The sequence below is a fragment of the Hydra vulgaris genome, chromosome 09 (genome assembly GCF_038396675.1).
Source record: "Hydra vulgaris chromosome 09, alternate assembly HydraT2T_AEP".
Lineage (NCBI taxonomy): Eukaryota > Metazoa > Cnidaria > Hydrozoa > Anthoathecata > Hydridae > Hydra > Hydra vulgaris.
The window spans coordinates 52,179,322-52,200,000 of record NC_088928.1 but is presented as its reverse complement, the minus strand read 5'-3'; the positions used below and the strand labels follow the sequence as shown (position 1 = coordinate 52,200,000).

At 27.3% G+C, this 20,679-nt stretch overlaps 1 protein-coding gene across 2 annotated transcripts in view; it reads right to left on the bottom strand.

The window, feature by feature from the left end:
• Positions 1-2,314: 2,314 nt before the first annotated feature.
• Positions 2,315-20,679, bottom strand: part of LOC100198060 (coadhesin) — a 38,080-nt gene continuing 19,715 nt past the window's right edge. The window contains exons 5-12 of one of the 2 annotated variants that reach the window (XM_065806025.1): positions 13,570-13,755; positions 12,907-13,143; positions 12,260-12,436; positions 9,474-9,701; positions 6,414-6,593; positions 6,110-6,337; positions 3,903-4,082; positions 2,316-2,578 (exon numbers count right to left, since the gene is read on the bottom strand). In XM_065806025.1, the coding sequence (XP_065662097.1) occupies positions 2,349-2,578; positions 3,903-4,082; positions 6,110-6,337; positions 6,414-6,593; positions 9,474-9,701; positions 12,260-12,436; positions 12,907-13,143; positions 13,570-13,755 (1,646 nt within the window). In that variant the 3' untranslated portion in view covers positions 2,316-2,348. Of the gene's footprint in view, positions 2,579-3,902; positions 4,083-6,109; positions 6,338-6,413; positions 6,594-9,473; positions 9,702-12,259; positions 12,437-12,906; positions 13,144-13,569; positions 13,756-20,679 lie in introns of both variants that reach the window. The other variant, XM_065806026.1, reaches the window with a different exon arrangement.

The following is a 20,679-nucleotide window of genomic DNA, read 5'->3' as shown; positions in this document are numbered from 1 at the left end:
TTAAATTTTAAACAAATTTAGATTAAATTTTTCATTTTCAAATATCAACCTCTAATTTTTTTGCAGACCAAAGCATTTTAACTAGCACAAATATTTTGTTGATTTAAATATGTAGATAAAGTTATGTGATGTTTTGTGTATGTAAATATGTAGATAAAGTTATATGATGTTGTGTAAATATGTAGATAAAGTTATATGATGTTGTGTAAATATGTAGATAAAGTTATATGATGTTGTGTAAATATGTAGATAAAGTTATATAATGTTTTGTGTATTATTTGGCATTAATACAGTGACTGGCAATAGGAATACCAAGAACTAAATATAAATGCATCGATTGAGGATAAGGGTTCGGTCAGGGTTTTAGTCATGATTAAAAGTCATAAAAGATAAGTAAACTATCATTTCGTTAAAAAGTATTCAGTTTAACCAAATAGTTTTAACGCGTAAATCAAGTAGCGTTTTCCATTCTAAACGGACGGAAGAGGAAAGCAGTGGTAGGGGACCTCATGTATCACTATAAGCCACTGTAGATCCAAGACTGGCGCGAATGGTGTGTGATAACCTCCCCCCACACCCAATCAATGAATTTTAGTTAGTTATATCTGCAAATTTAGCTCATTTAGACCAGCAAATCGGCATATGTAGATTTTAGTACAGACGGCAGATCTTAGTACAGACGGCAAACTTTTTCTTTTTTTTAAGACAAAAAAATTTTTATGGCATTTTTGCTATAGTCAATAAAAATCCTATATATATATATATATATATATATATATATATATATATATATATATATATATATATATATATATATATATATATATATATATATATATGTATATATATATATATATATGTATATATATATATATATGTATATATATATATATATATGTATATATATATATATACAAAACGCGCCTGTATATGTATGTATGTATGTATGTATGTATGTATGTATGTATGTATGTATGAATGCAGTGCACAAGATTTTGCTTCTTTTATAAAGGAAGAAGATAGTTTTTGCAGCAGAATCTGTTTTAAGAGTAAGAAATAAAAAGGATAAAAGGATATTTCCGGCGAGGAACTAAGTATTAAAATAACGTTTTTCTTTCAAACGATTTGAATGAAATCTACGCGAATGTAATTTTGGGCAATTAGAGAGATTGAGATTGCATGGAGGATTCTTCTCACATTACCAATAACAGTAGCTTGTGCTAAGAGGTCTTTTTTGAAATAAAATCGCAAATTAGTTAGGATCAAAGATAAACTAGGATAGGTCAAATAATCTTGCAATGATTTTTATTGAAAATAAAATTGCTGCTGATATTGATATTGAAGATTTGCGTTTGAAATTTTTTTAAAAGAAAGCTCAAAAATTTATAACCGATAAATTACTTAAAAACTTTTTTTATAATATTTGTATTAAAATACATTTAAAAATTTCTAATTGTTTTTGAACAGGCGTCTAAGTATTTTTTTCACCCACCTTTAGAAAGTCTAGTGTTGGGACTGTGTATATATATATATATATATGTATATATCTATATATACACTTCTTTTTTAAATATCCTTATTTTAGTTAAAAGGCAATTTACATCAATATTGTCATCAATGAATTTTTTATTTATTTTGGACAAATTTTGCAAGGTATTATTCAGTACAAGGAACAATTTTTGAATAGCAGATTGTTTTAAATGAAATCTCTCCCATAATTCTTAATCTAAAATTAACACCTTGAAAATTTTCTTTAAATACTTAACGTTTATAAGTTTAAGAAAGTCTTAAACATCAATTTAATCCTTGTTGTTGTAGATAATATAGCGATCTCTAGTAGATCACAACTTGATGCTTGAAACCTATGAGCTAAACACTTGTCGCAAATGAATATGCGTGTGACTCGGCATCAGTGCCTACTGTCGTTAAGTTAGAAATAGATAATAATAATACTACTACTAATAATAATAATAATAACAGCTTTTGATATATAATAGTTTCCACGTTTTTAAAACTTTTGATTACAAATTAATTAATGCTTTTTTGAACTCGACTTTTTTAATTTGACTAATTTTTTAAATTTTAAATTAACAATTTTTGTTTTTAAAATATCGGGAAGTTTAAAGGAATAAAAACATGCGAAAAATAAAACTATATAAATATATTATATATTTATTCAATAATTGAATTCATATTAACAATATATATATATATATATATATATATATATATATATATATATATATATATATATATATATATATATATATATATATATATATATATATATATATATATATATATATATATATATATATATATATATATATATATATATTGGAAAGCGTTTAAGATATCCGTTTAATGAAACAACTTTTCCATGCAGGTGAACCAGTTTGTGATTTCATTCCTTGTTCACAGTAACAGCTTTTTCCAGCCAAATCTGTTGTAACTCCGTTGATAGTCAGATCAATCTTTTGTCTTTCAAAACATTTTGCAATGCATTCATTCTCATTTTTTACTGCTCCCATATTTATTTCTCCTGCGCCAACGCCATCATTAATTTTAAAAACGCATCCTAGCACACAAAAAGTCAATAATAATAAAAAAAAGATATACAGATTTGGTTAGTCTTACGCTAAATTTTTTTATAAAAATCCCAAGGACTTATTCTTCCTTTGTGATATAGGCTAAACTAACATTTTTTTGCCTGGAAATGTATGTACTTTGGCGCATAATCTGAAACTGTCAACAACAAAAAAAAAGGTGTCAGTTAAGAACGTTTTTTTTCTCTTCTATTTTTACTGTATCTAGTCCTAGTCCTTATAAAAAGCATGATAACACTTTGTAAACAAGAAATCGAGCCGTAAGATCGATTAAAAATAGAAAAAACTTCTTGATTCATATCAAAATTAAACAAATTAAAATCGTATCTCTTCATTTTCCGACGGAGATTTCATGTTTATGTAAATCTAGTTGATCTGCTATGCGTAAAAACTGCTACACTTTAACTTACACGATATGCGTAAAATTGCTACACTTTTATGCGTAAAAACTGCTACACTTTAACTTACACGATATGCGTAAAATTGCTACACTTTTATGCGTAAAAACTGCTACACTTTAACTTACACGATATGCGTAAAATTGCTACACTTTTATGCGTAAAAACTGCTACACTTAAACTTTACACGATAACTGCGTTATCAACTAGTTAAAGTAATCTAAATGAATCTTTAAATTTATTTAGATTGATAACTAATAGAACTAAATTTTTTTTGAAATAAATTTTGATGTGGATTACCCGGGTTCAGAAAATGTTAAAAAAAAAAATTGCATATTTAAAATAGTATTTAAAACAAAATCCCCTTTTTCCACCTCCTTAAAAAAAAATTATGCTATTTACAGAATTTTTAAAAAATAATAGTTATTTAAAACTGTATTATACCACAATGCACGGCAGAATTTTCTTTCAAGAAATCGTTCATAAACTACGCAACGCTAAATTTAACGAATGAACAAAACAAAAAAATCTTTCACAGAGTATTTAATTAAACCCAAAATTAAAATATCGCTATAATTTCAATAAGAATTGCTGCGCAAATAAGCAAAGAGACTTATTTTTTAAATAAATTTAACGTTGCGTAATTTATGCACGATTAGTAATGTAAAGTACCTAAAGAAGTTTTTTTTTTAATTAAATTCACCTCCCAAAACTCCAGTGAGGGCCACTACAATCGAGGCAACATAAATAAAAAATTTATTTCTTTTTTTATATGATTTTTATTCTTTTTTTTTTTTCATTTGCAACTCTCTTTTGGATAAAAATTGCTATACCTTGAACAGAAAGCATTTTATTAGGACTAGATAATAATATAATGCCTAGGTTAAAAAATAAATACCACTATCGCAGAAAACTTCGTTGCATTTTCTTTCCTCTCTGCTAGGACCAATACTTTGACAATCTTTTCCATCTCCAACAGGTGACGGGTTGGTGCAAGTTCTTGTTCGAACCTCAACACCACCATCACAACTCTGTGAACAACTTGAAAATGGAGTCCATTCAGTGTAACCTCCATTTCCTACAATATAAAAATTAATATAAATTAAACACTATTTATAAACTATTTATAAAGCAAACATTGAAAAGAAAAGCATTCAATAGTGCCATAAAATAGGCATCTTGTTAATAATAAGCACCTTGGCAACATAATATAACTTATCATTAGCAATATTTATTTTAAAGTAAAATATTGTGAATCGGATTACAAGCATAAAAAAGTATACAGGTCAAGACACTTTTTAAATTATTAGTTTTGTAAAGAAGGTACTTTAAAGTACTTTTGTAAAGGGTACTTTAAAAACAAATTAAAGTATTTTGTTGAAATCATTAAATGCAGCAGCTATATTTTTTCAATATTTTCTAAATGTTAAGTGTCTTATCTTGTAATTTATAACGTCTAAATGTTAAGTGTCTTATTTTGTTATTTGTAACGTCTAAATATTGAGTTTCTTATCTTGTTATTTGTAACGTCTATATATTGAGTCTCTACTCTTGTATTTTGTAACATCGAAATGCTGAATTAGAAAACAATGTCACTTTTTAAATAGATTGAAACTGGCTTTGAAATGGATTTCAGACAATACTGTAGTAAATGGGATATGCTTTATTATTTTTTTTTATTTTCTAATGCACATACTATTAATGTTTTAAAAACATTACATAGATCACATATTTTAAAAGCTATTTAGAATATGTTTTCAATTATATTTTGCTGCAGATATGTAAAAAATATTATTTTAGACAATGGTGTAGTATGAGATATGGTTTTTCAGCGTTTCAGACAATACTGTAGTATGAGGCTTTCTTTCTTTTATTTTATTTTTAATGCACATTCTGTGTAATGTGATAAAATCATTACATAGTATCTCATATATGTAAAAACTATTTAGAATATTTTCAATCATATTTTGTAGAGGAGTAAAGTTTTATTAAATAAAAAACACTATCTGCAGAATAAGTAATGTTAGTTCTTTTGAAAAATTAAAAAAAATTTATTACAAAATGTTCCATTTTTTTCAAATTCCATAAAACCAATAAAATGAGCAACAAGAATATTAACTATATTTTACATAGAGTGTTCTGTGACTGGCTTAGAGTGTTCTGTGGTTGGCTTAGAGTGTTCTGTGGTTGGCTTAGAGTGTTTTGTGGCTGGCTTAAAGTGTTCTGTGGTTAGCTTAAAGTATTCAGTGGTTGGCTTAGACTTAATTAGTTAAACAATAATTCAGAAACTTTATTTGTTAAATTTTTGGTAGTTTCTTAGGCCTTTCCAGAAAACATACTTAATGAAACAATAAACAATTCAATAACTTAATAACCATAAATTAAAGTTTTCGAGCCACAGGATACAATGGGTACAGGTTTATATAGACTGAAGCAGTTTTCCAACAGAATGTCCAATGATTCTTTTTTTTTAAATAGTTAATTTAATAAGCACATCAAATTGTGGCTAGAATTATCTTTTTTTGCATCTATGTTCAATAGCTGAGAATTTTTATTGCTGAAAAAAACAGATTTTGTAACCAGTGTTTAATACCTTTTTAAATACCTAGTGTTATAATTGGTTGATGTCCTGCTCCACCTAAATGTCTTTTAATACTTTCTTATCATTCGTGTTAATTTTTGTTCAAAATTCATAGCCAAAATAAGTTTTCATTTGATGAGGGAATGTCATTTTGAAGTACCCTTTACTTGAATATAAATTTACACAACAGATCATTTTTGAAATTTGGGTTTAATTAGGATAATAAAAACAATTCCAGACAAAAACTGTGTAGGTTTGCTCAAAAAAAATTTTTTTTACATAACCACTTATACCCATGTTGTAATCATTCATATCAATGTTGCAATCACTTATTTCAATGTTGTAATCACTCATTTTAATGTTGCAATCACTCACATCAATGTTGTAATCAATCACATCGATGTTGTAATCACTCATATCAATGTTAAAATCACTCATACCAATGTTGTAATCAATGTTGTAAAATTCAAAAGTAAAAAAGAGATAAGAGTAATAGTAAAAAAAAATTTTAAAAGATTACTTACTGTACTTTAAGGGTATGAAGCAACTTTTCCATGATGAACCACCTGTTTGGGATTTCATTCCTTGCTCACAGTAACAACTTTTCCCAGTTAAATCTGTTGTAACTCCATTGATAGTTGGATCAATTTTTTGCCTTTCATAGCACTTGGCAATACATTCGTTTTCATTTCTTACTACTCCCATAAAGACTTCACCTGCACCCACTCCATCGTTCACTTTAAAAACACAACCTAAAACACACAAAAATTGCATCATAATTTAGTAGAACTAGTTAGTAAGACAGCTTATAAAAAAATATATCAATACCACTGTCACAGAAAACCTCATTGCATTTTCTTTCCTCTCTGCTTGGGCCAATACTTTGGCAATCTTTACCATCTCCAACAGGTGACGGGTTAGTGCAAGTTCTTGTTCGAACCTCAACACCACCATTACAACTTTGTGAACAAGTTGAAAATGGACTCCATTCAGTGTAACCTCCATTTCCTGTGATATAAAAGTTATTATAAATACAGCATAAAAAGCAATTGAAAAAAAATTTACAAAATTGTTAAACAATAACAAATATTCATGGTAATATTTAATTATGTTAATTTATGATTATATTTAACTATATTAATTTAACTATGAATATTTCAAATTATTATTTAGTTTTTTTAATTTAACATAATTAGTTTTAACTTAGATAAAGTAGTAAATTAAACTTAAGAGAAAATGAAGAATATCAAAAAAAAAATAATAATAAAATCAGAAAAATTTCAAAATAAAGCTTATTTGGTTTTCAATTAAAATATTCACTTTTATGAATACAATTCAAAAAAAAAACAATATGTTTTTTGATTTGAAAGTTACACCTTTTGTGTAACTTTCAAATTAAAAAACATATTTTTAAGTGACACATGCAAACATAAAAGTATATAAATATAAAAGTACTCCATACCAAAATTACTCTCATATTTTATATATCCTATATAAAATAAGTTTTTAATCTAAAACTGTTACGATCAATCCTAAAAAAATTTTTAAAAAGGTCCATTATTAATTTAAGAAACTACTCCTATTTTAAAAACTTCCTTTTTATTGATTAGAAACTCCTGATACTGAAAGTTCCTGAAAGATCATGAATGCCAGTTTTAGTATTTAAAATGAAAATTGTGAAAATACTACCCTTATATAATTTGTTTAATTTATGCAGAAATCAAGTTATTTAAGACCAATGCGCAAATGCATCAAGAGAACTGAAAACCTTAGTTCTTGAAATAAACAAAACTAAAATAATTGCAAAAAACAATAAAAGTATTTAAAAAAATAAAACATTATTTTGATAATAAACAATTCAACAAGTAGTCACAACCACTCTATACTCTTGTTTGTTTGTATTTAGAGTATGCTTCTCTAATCTAAACCCCATTCAAAGGAAAAGTAGAGTATGCTTCTCTAATCTAAACCCCATTTGAAGGAAAAGCAATAAAGCTGAACAAAAGCGAAGAGGAGAGCAAGAACAGTAACGAAACTAAAGAACCCCAGGTTTTATAAATATGAGGAAAATTTGAGATTATCAAATTAAATTTTGAAAAAGTTAAAAAAAAGAATTAAAGAGAATTGACATAATACTGCTATTCTAATAAGTCATTTGATCCCCCATTTGACAAATTTTATTTGGCAGATATTTAGTTTTGAGAACCTTTTTCTTTTTTTTGAAAGCAGTTGGCAGTTTTAAAGGATTCAATTCTCTTGCCATTTTTTTATTCATAAAATTGTTCTTCAAATATTGATGAAACATTGGATTTGCCTTTGTTTATACCACCACTGTTTCAACTCCAAATTAAATCAGTTAACTTTAAATTTTCAGTAAATGTAAAAAATATTTGATATATTTTGTATTAATAGTTTATGCTCATGTATTGATCCATGATATATGAATATAAATCACAAATAGTAAATTGTATGATTAAAAAGCTCACACTAAATATGATTATCAAGAAATTTCTAGATCTCTTTATATTATTTATATTATTATTAAACATGAGGGGGATCTTGTTAAAAACTCTTGCTTTAGTAAGCTATTTGCAGTTGCTGCAAAAAAGGCATCTTACATATAGATGGTCAAGCACCAAACCAGACTATTCAACAAAATAGAAAAAAATGAGTTCATATTTAAAAAAATGATTTATATAGTGTTTCTTTGCAAACAATAATAAACTATACTTAAAATATTTAAATGCATTAGACAGCAATTACATATAGTTTATTTGGTGTAGCAACTTTTGTCAAAATCAACTAAACTTTGCAACCAATTATCTTATTTCAAAATATTCATTGTATAGGCTGGTTTGGTGTTATGTCATCCATATGTGATTCCATACATACTGCTCAAACCTATGTTAACATTTTGTAGCAAAAAAAATAACTCCAAATTAAATCAGTTAACTTTAAATTTTCAGTAAATGTAAAAAATATTTGATATATTTTGTATTAATAGTTTATGCTCATGTATTGATCCATGATATATGAATATAAATCACAAATAGTAAATTGTATGATTAAAAAGCTCACACTAAATATGATTATCAAGAAATTTCTAGATCTCTTTATATTATTTATATTATTATTAAACATGAGGGGGATCTTGTTAAAAACTCTTGCTTTAGTAAGCTATTTGCAGTTGCTGCAAAAAAGGCATCTTACATATAGATGGTCAAGCACCAAACCAGACTATTCAACAAAATAGAAAAAAATGAGTTCATATTTAAAAAAATGATTTATATAGTGTTTCTTTGCAAACAATAATAAACTATACTTAAAATATTTAAATGCATTAGACAGCAATTACATATAGTTTATTTGGTGTAGCAACTTTTGTCAAAATCAACTAAACTTTGCAACCAATTATCTTATTTCAAAATATTCATTGTATAGGCTGGTTTGGTGTTATGTCATCCATATGTGATTCCATACATACTGCTCAAACCTATGTTAACATTTTGTAGCAAAAAAAATACCACTTTCATATGTGATTCCATAAACGTAGGTCAAATTTTAAAATTTTGTAATTACAAAGTTACATATAGTTTCAATGAACATATGAAGTTGTTATAAAAGAATATTAGTATTTCTGTTTTTTTCTTAAAAATTGTTTTTTTGACAAAGCAACTTAAGCGAAAATCAAAATATATTGGAGAGTAATATTGCAATGTCATATCTACTCAAAGATTTTTTGTAGCCATTAATACAAAAGTTCAAAATTTTATTAGATGTTTGCAAATATTTATTTTATTTAATCATCCTCAATATGCATTTTTAGTATTACATTCCATTTTTACAATTAACTACTAAAATCAAATAAATTAAGAAGCAATTACTCACTGTATCTTAGAGGAATATAGCAACTTTTCCATGAAGAACCACCTGTTTGCGATGTCATTCCTAGTTCACAATAACAATTTTTACCAGCTAAATCAGTAGTTACACCATTAATAGTTGGGTCAATTTTTTGTCGTTCAAAACACTTGGCAATGCATTCAGCTTCATTTTTCACAGCTCCTAAATGCACCTCTCCTGCACCAACACCATCATTAATTTTAAATGTGCAACCTATAAAAAATATTATATATAAAATAGGCATTAATATTAGTGTAATATAAAATCTTTGTATTAAAAAAAATTATACATTTTCATATTTATTAAATAATTTCTTTATTTATAAAAATTAAACTAGATAGAATGCAGCAATTTTGAAACATAAAACATTGTCAAGTATTATAAAGTGATTACTTTAAAATTTTTTACTGAAAAATGGCAGATCTTTATAACAGCACATTGATAGATCTTTTAACAGCATTTTGTGATATCTTTATAATAAAACTCTTATCTGTCTTTGTATAAAATATTGTCATATTTTAGGTTCTCTAATAATATTTTTGCTGTTTTATACAAAGCTTCATAAAATATTGTTAACATAGTTAGATTATATGGAGAGTTGACAGCTTGGTTGCCAGAGCACCCAAGCTGTCACCTCCCCATAAGGTTTCACCTCTTCCTTTTTTTTCTTCTTTAAAAACTAACATGGTTGCTACTCAAAGGAATCTTAAGTAGCAACCATGCTAGTTTTTATAGAAGAAAAAAAAAAAAAGAGGTGATACCTTATGAGGAGGTGACACCATCTCTTGTTCCAGCTTTTCATTTTACAAAGTTTTACTTTGTACTGTAACTTTACATTTATGCTTAAAAAACTTTACGCCACTTTTTTCTACTAACGAATCTATTAACATAAAAATTAAAAAGAATTTTTTTTAAAAAAGGGAACTCTTTCCCATTTTTTTGTTTTCCTGATTCATAACTTACAGCTTTTAAAACTTCTGATAATTTTTCTCTTATTAACTATCTGTTATATTTCCAATTCATTCCTTACTCTAATGGTTTCCAGTCTTCTTAAAAAAAGATAATAATAATTTTTAAAAAAGTTTTCAGTAAATATCAACACAAGATAATGCTGTAATGATTATTTAAAAATTAGAAATGGCAAGGTAAGAGGTAAGAGTCAGAGGCATAGAATTACCATGTTAAATGTGTCAATACTAATATATCAAATTGTATGATATACCAATATTACTTTCATTACCATTATATTTGAAAACACACTTCAACTTAAATTAGAAAAAAAAGTATTATAATTTTTTTTTCTATGAATTTCCAATAACAGATGCAAGTCAGTGATGCAGTTCCAAATCAAGGTATGGGTAATTCCAAATAAGGTAAGGTAGGTAACATAATTAACTTAAACTTGGTAATTGTTAAACTTACATAATTAACTTAAACAATGTTAAATACATAGATGTATTTAATGATGATTTAAAAAAATTTTGAAAAAATCTTTTCTTTCTCTATTATTGAAAAAACAAACACCAATTGACTATCTAAAGACATATTTTGAAGTGTTGTTATGATTATTAAATGTCGTAATAAATATAATAAAGTAATTTATATTTGCTTTCTATTTTTTAATATCATATTATTTAAATAAAAATGGAGCAAAACAATATAAGAGAAGGGTCACTCCAACAATGAAACAACCTATTCCCAGACCACAATGATTTATGGACCGCCTTTAATGCTTGCTATCAAAAAGTAGTTACAATCATATTTACAATGTTAATGTACATTTAGATTAATAAATTTTCCCCAAGGCCTTGAACCAGCTTGGAGCAACCCTGTATAAAAGTATTTATGAAAATCACAAGCATCAAGTAAAAAAAGAAAAAAAATTAATGAAATACATAATCGAAAGTTTAATTAGGTATAAATAATGCTAAAAAACTAGGTAAAAGTTATAATAGTACATACTATTGTAATTAAATAAACAAACAAAAACTAAAGATTGAAAAGTTAAATTGAATGAAAAGATATAAAGACTCTTCTAAAGCAATTTCTAGTGTGACACATGCTAGGACCAACTACTATCTGTGTTTGACCATTATGAAAGAATAAATGATAGACCAACCTTAATAGAACTGACTTTAATCAAGATAGATTAATTAAAACTTTAGTTAATCAACTAATAAAATATCCATTTAGAATCGACTAGTGACAAATCAATTTACAACCAACTATTAAAAAATTAATTAATTAATTGAGAACCAACTGACAAAAATATATATAAACTAGAGTGATATTTGTTTATTTTATTTATATATTTTTAAATATTAATATTTTTAATTTAGGTGTATATTGATTGGTTGGCTGTAAATGAAGTCTTTTAAAATGTTCGGTTGTGCAAGAGTCGGTCTTATCCTTTCTATTAACTAACAGTTGATGCTGCAGAAGTAGGCTTTAAACTATTCACAAGAAGTAGTTAGTCGAAACAGCAATTCTAATGAATTTTCTATATTAAAATTGAAAAGTCGGCTCTAGCATCAGCCACCATTATCGATTAGTAGAAAGTCCATAGCCAATTAAATTGACAATTTGATTTTTCAAAGTCAACTAATTTCAACTTTCAACAACTAAACTTTTACTCGAAGTCAATAACAACACTAGTATTTTGATATTTTGAAATGAATATTTAAGGACAAATTTGTGAATTTTTTTTTAATTTAATGCCAAAAAAAGTTAGAAAAAAACTTGGACAAGATATATATTGTTTAATTTCTTACCAAGACATGATTCTGTATTACATTTTCTTTCTTCTCTATCTAAACCTTGCTCTGAGCAATCCTTTCCATCACCTAATGGTGCAGGATTAGTACATGTTCTTGTACGAATTTCAATGCCTCCATCACAGCTTTTTGAACAAGTTGAGAAAGAAGACCACATAGAATAAAATCCATTTCCTGAAAATAAATTTTTTTGTTGTTTCAAGCATCTATTAATTTTTAATAACAAGAAAAAAAAAATAATATTTCATTATACCATTCATAACTTCATTAAACTATTTACCACTAAACCTTATTAAATAAAAATAACAGTGTAAAAAACTTTTGACCTTTAATTATGCTTTAATTATATATTTTTTTAAATATTAAATTGAGGATTAATGATATTATAAAAGAGAAATTGCATGGGGGAAAATTACTTTAAAAATACTAGCTACCAGATACCAGCTAGCACCTATCAGCTACCAGGTAGCAAAATTATTCATTAATTTTGTTACAAACTTTATAAGAATTAAACATAAGTAATACTTAATAAGTATTATAATATATGTATAATAATAATGTATAAATATTATAATAATGCTTAATAAACTGAAAAATGTGTGAACTAAGAACGCATTAACAACACATAAAAAAAATTTAAATACTGTGTTTCAGAGGAATAAAACAAGTTTTCCATAATGGATGATTAGTCTCTTCACTAATGGATTTCATTCCTTGTTTGCAATAGCATATTGTTCCATCCAGGTCCATTTTTATACCATTAACTGTAGGTTCTGATTTTTGATTTTCAAAACATTTTTTGATGCATTCATTTTCATCCTTTACTTTTCCAATGAAAATATCATTATTACTTTCATTATTGTTATATTTGAAAACGCATTCTAAATCAAATTTAAAAAAATAATATTTTACTCTGATTTCAGTGATTTTCTAGTAACAGATACAAGTCAGTGGTTAGATTTGTGGTTAGAACCCTAGATTTACAAAATAAGAGTTCCAAGCAGTGGTCATTTAGTCTAGCTATCTATAATCAATATTTTGTAAAACAAGTTAACATTATGGTATTAAACTAAATAAAAATGCAAAAGAAGCTATCAGGATGATGATAATGATTACAAATATTTGAGATTAAATTTTTTATCTGGAAAACGATAATCACAAATATTTGAGAGACATGAAATACTTCTAACATATTTGTGCCATAATTACATTTATATTTCTACGCATTTTTTAATTTCTATTTCATTTTTGAAAATTATTTATTAACTTTTTTTTTTTTTAAATATTAGTATAAAAAATTTATTTACCGCTTGCACAAGAAACTCTATTGCATGGTCTTTCTTCAATGGGCTGTCCAAGTTCTTTACAACCTTTTCCATTTCCCATTGGTGATGGATTCGTGCAAGTCCTTGTACGCATCTGTATTCCTCCATCACAACTTTTAGAACAGCTTGAAAAAGAACTCCATTCAGAATATCCTCCATCTACACTTGCTGAAATAATGGTCAAAAAAATTTTCTACACCAAAATACAGTTTTTGAAAAAAAATTTACGACTATGTGTAATACAATAATTATAAAAATATTTCATGTCTGTAAATGTCACATCCTTAAAGGTTAAAAAAAAAGTCAAAGCAAAAAAAGTAGAAGTGAAGTCAGAGTTGGTTTTTTTTTGCTCACGTTCTTTTTTTGAAGTTTTGATTCACTCCCAACAAGACTGCAAGCAAACACTATAGAGTTAGGAGTTACTAGGAAGAAAAAAAAACAGAGTTATAAAGCAAGAAAACAGTTGACAGAAGACTTGAAAAGTTGTAGGTTGTATGAGTCAGAAAAACATGTAGATGGGAGTAGAGATGTGAGTCGTTTTTTTGGTTCTTGTTTTTTTGCAAAAAAAACCCGTTTTTTTTGCCAAATAAACAAACTGCTTCGTTTTTTGGTTTTTTTGGTTGTTTTTTTTTAATTACTCTTTTTCTTATTTTAAACACTGAAATAATTTTAAAAATTTGTTTTTAGGTGTTATTTATTAAAGGAGAGTTTTCATTCTTTTATTTAACATATGATTTTATTAGAATTGCCAAAAGTTCTTCAAATAGCAGATCCCCCCTCCTTTTTTTTGTGTGTATTTTTTTAACTAACTACTTTAACACCTTGAACTTTAACATTTAAATAAATATCACCTCAACAGTGTGTTTTTGGGAGATATTTATTAAAAAACTTTGTCATTCTCCTATTTAACATACAATTCATCTGTCTTGTTTTACAAGTTCTTCAAATGTTCATTAAATAACTTTAATAGTTTTTCTTCAATAACTTACTTATATTAAGCTAAAATAAAATTAAAAAAATTATTTAAAGAAACATTTTTTTCATAAAATACAAAGACATCATAAGTAAAGGGTCTTTTTTTGTTTGTTTTTTTATGTAGATATGTTTTTTGAGTTCAAAACTATTTTTCCTTACATTAAAAACAAATTTTCCAAAAGAATGAATGAAAACTAATTATTGTAATTTGTAGAATGAATGAGAACTTTATAATTTATAAATGAAGTTTTTGATTTATAAATGAAGTAACACTGCAATGCAGAATTTATATGTATTGTATAAGTTTTGCATAGTTTTAATTTTTTTTTTTTAATTTTGCTATTTTATTTTATGCTTTTTGTTTTTTAGTTTTATTTCTGCAATCGCAAATAAATTAAATTTGTCAACATTTAATTTCAGAAAGCGGAAATAGTATTTTCAATTATGTTATAAATAATATTGCATAAGTGTGTTGTAGTATTTTTATTTTTTAATTTTATACCTTTATGTTAATAGTTTTGAAACATAAGATTATTAATGATGATATATATTGTTGTTTTGAAAATACTTAATGTACCAGTTTATCATAATTTTTAATAAAGTAAATTTTCAGTGATACAATTATTATTAGTAGTTTTTTAATATTACTGAATTATGAAATTATTTTATAGCCATTATAAGGTATTGTAAGCATAATGCGGTAGTGGTGTAGTGGTAAGAGCGCTTGCTTTGTAAGCGAGAGGTTCGGAGTTCGACTCCCACCACCTCCCTGGAAGTACCGCGCTCAACTTAGTTTCTCCGCGCAGTGGCCTTGCTCGGCAAGGTTCGTGTTTCGGAGTTAAAGAGTTGAGAGAGGGTTGCACCACGAATATCAACTAAAAAATAAAAACACAAAAAAATGAGTAGCCTCCTCGACTGTAGTGGCCCCCCTCGGGCCTTGGGGAGGTGAATAATCTAAAAAAAAAAAAAAAAAATTAAACAGTTTTCTAATCAAAATAGCAGGGGCGTGGTGGCTCTAAAAAGCCCATGCAGGATTTTTATTAAAAGGCCTATATTTGCGGGATTTTACCATATATGCTTTATGTAAAGGCCCATACGAATAAGTGACCTTATTCTAATAAATCCCTTATAAAAACCAACAAGTTGTGATAATACTATTTGTAATTAATAATATTGTTTGTAATACTTCAAAATAAAAAATGGTAACAACACGATGCAGCAACCACGTTTTTGTTTTGATTTTCTTAAACCACAACTTTACCGCAAGCAAATACAATTAGTATTTTATTGTTCGAAGAACATAGCTTAACACAAAATTAAAAATCAAAGCTTTTAATTTTTTCATTACTATATAATGATATTTTTTAAATTATAAATAATTTTTTTTCTAAAATAAATATCGAAAATCTTGAAAATTAAAAAATTCTTTTTATTTTATGAGAAAATTCTTTTTAGTTTATGCTCTTGGTTTAATTCGGTGTTTTAACTTTTTTTAACATTTTAGGATAAACTCGCAACAGCTAAAATGCCCTCTCTAAAAAATGGTGCCGTTATTGACATAGTTTAAACATAAAAGTTTTTATAATGTAGTTTCATTTAGCAGTTCATCATCCTTTTTTAAATCTGTCTGAGGACAGGATATTACAGAGTGATTTCTTTATCTACATACAATAATATAAACTGTATAAAAATAAAAAACTTTATTTATTATTAAAGAAGTTTATATCAGTTTCGAAAGTTTACAAAAATGCAAAACATGAGTTCGATCCTTATTTATATAAAACTTAATTTAAAATTTAACACCAAAATATTTTTCTTAAATAAATTAAAACGCAATACAATTACTTTATAGTAATTGTATTGCGATACAACTCATTTAAGAAAAATGTTTTGGGGTTAAATTTTTAAATTAAGTTAATTTAAGTCCAACAATAATAACACAGGCCTGCAAAATGAGAGTCATAACTTCCTCTCTGGAATTTAATAGCTGATTTTAGGGTATTTTGGTGCGCTGATTACGAATATGTACTTAGTTTTTCTCTATCACCTCCAGATTTTTCAAAAAAGACACAGATAGAAAATAGCAAAAAAACAGAAGATTTCACATAAAAAAATATATATTTAAAACAGAACATTATTTTTAACTTAAAAAACTACTAAAATATAATAACAACTTAACACTAGTCTAAATAACATTTAAATTTCATTTGTGGAACCTGGTCCTTTTCTCCTGGAAGCTTCGGTTGTGCGATTTTCGCTTAAATTTCCGGTTTGGATCGTCGCGCTTCAATAACCAACAATAGTCCGCCATCATGTTGGTATTCCATCTTCCTTGATACCGGACTTCAAGCTCTTTCAAATCTTGGTGAAATCTTTCGCCTTGTTCTTCGCTAACGGCTCCTAGATTTTCTGGGAAGTAATCAATATGAGAATTTAAGAAATGAAGTTTAATGCTCATATTACAACCCATTACACCCAAATTGGAAATCATTTTGGCCACTATTTCTTTATAGTCGGAGCTTTTATTGTTCCCCAAAAATTTTGTCACCACTTCCTTAAATGACTGCCATGCTTGCAACTCGATATCATTAAGTTTTTCATCAAACTTTTCATCCGACATTAATTTCCTAATATCAGGGCCGACGAAAATTCCTTCTTTTATCTTAGCTTCTGATAAAGATGGAAAAAATAAATGCAGATATTTGAAGCCTTCCCCCTCTTTATTTAAAGCCTTCACAAATTGCTTCATTATACCCAATTTGATGTGCAATGGTGTCAGTAAAACTTTTTCTCTGGGAACCAAACTCTGTGTTGAGTACGTTTTTGAATCCTGGGGTTAGTTCAGTTCTTGGAGTCCATTCCTTTTTGGTTCAATGATGTTGTTTATCCCGGCTATCCTACTCGCAAAGAAAGCACGGGTATTTTGTATAACCACCTTGTTGGCCTAGTAGCATGCTTATAATTTTCAAATCTCCACACAACATCCAACCGTGTTGCTCATAAGCTATATTAGTCAAAAGCTTTTCCAAACTTTCATAACATTCCTTTAAATGGACAGAATGTGCAACAGGTAGTGAGGCATATGTATTCCCATTATGCAGAAGAGCTGCTTTCAAACTTCTTTTTGAGGAGTCAATAAACAATCTCCACTCGTTAATATCGTATTCAATGTCGTACATTTTCGTCAAGCCTGGAATATCTTTACAGAACACTAAATCTTCATCTTCAGCGAAGAATGGAAGAAAATCTTTTTCTCTGTGACGGTACCATGAAAATAAAGTACCAGGTGCCAGCATATTTCTTTCTTTTAATCGTGATCCGAGGAGTTCCGCTGCATCTTTGGGAAGATTCAAATCTCTTGTCAAGTCGTTTAAATGTGACTGTGAAAAGAGCTGACAAGCGTCAGAATCTCCATGAAATTCAGGATCAGATTGGTGTACATCCTCTTCCTCTATATCACAGTCAGAATTTTCAATTTGTAGAGCTGGAACCTAGGGCTGCACCATTTTTGAATCGCCAAATATTGCAGGCGTAACTGATGACACGTTTGGATAGTTTATGTCCCTTTTATTTTTTGAATTGTATCCAGTTATGTCACAACAACAAAAGTAGCAATCTTTAACATGGTCGTTAGGCTTTCTCCGTAGCACAGGTGAAACGATTTTGAAGCTATTTTTCTGTCCTTTTGACCACTTGCGAAGTTCTAATAAACAAGTCGTACAAATTTTATGAGCTGCCCAAGTTTTGTCTTGGTTACTTAAAACGAGTCCAAAATAACTTTTATAAATATTTTTTACAAATATAACAGAAACAATTAGGAGAGTTTTAACAACTTCGCGATGCCATTCTAAAGTTTATGTTGCAAGATGCACACTTCAACTGTTAAATTTCTAAATCAGTGCGGGTACTTATACAAAAATCCTTTGGTTTATCTTAATTACATCCTTTTCTAATAATATTCACAACAATTAGTTAATATTACCAAATCATTATGTAATAATGAGCTCATTACTAAATTAAGCCAAAATGACCCGTTTTTGACATGTTTAATGCGAATTACTAATACTTATTATGTAGTCATTAACAAATTACTAATTGGCGTTAATTTCTATGTTCCCTTACACTAATTATATGAAATAAAAATAGAGCTGAAGTAAATTAATAACGTTTTAGACATTTCAAAAAGTAGGCGCTCAAACATTTTAAAGCAAAATCTTAAATATTCCATATCAAAAAATCCTGACGTGATGGATTTTTTTTATTATTTTTCTCGTAATCAGCACATCAGAAACTATAAAAAACGTTACTCAGATATCTAAGAGGAAAACCATTGCAGGCCTGTGTAATAGCTATTATTATTGTTGGGTCTGCGGACTTTCTTAAATTTATTTTGTCAACATTACGATCGTTAAAAACCGTTTATGGGTTCATTATTTTTCTCATGAAAAAAATATCATAATACGTTTTAAAACATCTACTTTGTTTTCAGAGCAATATTATTATTATGCAAAATACTAATATAATTGCGCTCAAAGTTGAAATCAAGTTAAAAATCAAGTGATTAATAAAATTAAATTTGTGCTAACATAAATATTTTAAATGATTCTGGAATTTCTTTAAAATGTAGAAAAAATTAAAATTTGCCAAAAGGCCCATATTTAGATGAAAAAGTGAAAAGCCCATGCAGGAATCCCGCTTAGCTTCTGGGGCCACCACGCCTCTGCAAAATAGTCACATCATTTAGTTGTTTGATTAGAACATACTAATGAGTAGTAATAACAGAGTAGTCTGTGGCCTCACTGGGGGTAGAAAGAAAACATCTGTGAGCATTTTATTTAAGCCAGCAAGCCAGGTGAGCAAAGCAGAAAGAGTTCAATGTTCTTTTTGCAATGATGTTATGTCGAAAAGTGAAATACGAATGGCCTTGCATATTAAGAAATGTAGAAAATGTCCAGTTGAAGTCAAACACAAATTTTTAAATGATGACACAGTTATGTCCCAATTTCATTTCTTCAGCTTTCTGCTACAAGTGCTGCTTGCGAAAGAAGTTTTAGCAGTTATGCAAATATTCACAGTGCCAAAAGAAACAGATTAACAAATGAAAGAACAGCAAAATTAGTGTTTGTATCGCAAAATTTCAAACTTGAAGCAATGGATATCTGTGCGACACAATAACCAATTCTGTCTAAAGAACTAATAAATATTTCTGATAAATCTCATGAATCAATAAATGTTTCGGATGAAGAGTCACCTGAACAAGAATTTGAGTCACTTGACCAAGAATGCTGTTTTAGATTTAAAAAACTTAAAATAGAATTGTTTCTTATCAATTTTTGAATTCAAATTTTGAAAAGAACAAATAGTTTGTTAACCATTTTAGCAATAAAAAAATCATTAGTTTAACTCTTTTGTGAACTCTGTTTATGCTTTAATAAATTAATTTTAATATAATCTAATATAGAATCTAAAATACTCAAACAAAACTAAATAGAAACATTTTAGATAAGTTGAAAACATTTTAAAAAAGTTGAAAGTAAGTAAAAAAAAAACACTAAAAGGATCTGTAAAAACCAAAAAAACTCTAAAAAAACCAAAAAAACCCCAAAAAAACACGCTTTTTTGGGTGAAAAAAACACGATAGCAAAAAAACACGTTTTTTTGCATCTCTAGATGGGAGAGAGGTTCAAAGGTTCGAAAGGCAGGGGAAAAAACTATGTGAATAAAAGTTTTTCGAGCATGCAGGGACAGATACAGTAATCGAATGAGCCAAACAATACTCACATTTTTGAAATGTGAAAAAAAACTAGGATTATTAAAAAAACTTTTGAAAGAAAAGATTGTGAAACATGGAAAATTTTGTATACCAACTATGTGCAACCTCATTTTTAGCTTGCCACTCCAGCATAGAATGTAAAAATTTATATGCTTGAGAAAGTTAAACACTGGGATGCCAAAATATAATATTCATACAGAAAGCATAGTTATGAAAATTGACTAATTAAAATGGGCCTCACAATTTTAAATCTTAGAAAAAAACAAGGTGACTTTTCATTTAAACAAAATATTAAACTATTTAGAAATTGTTAATATGTTTGTCAAAAAAATCAAGTGTTGGGT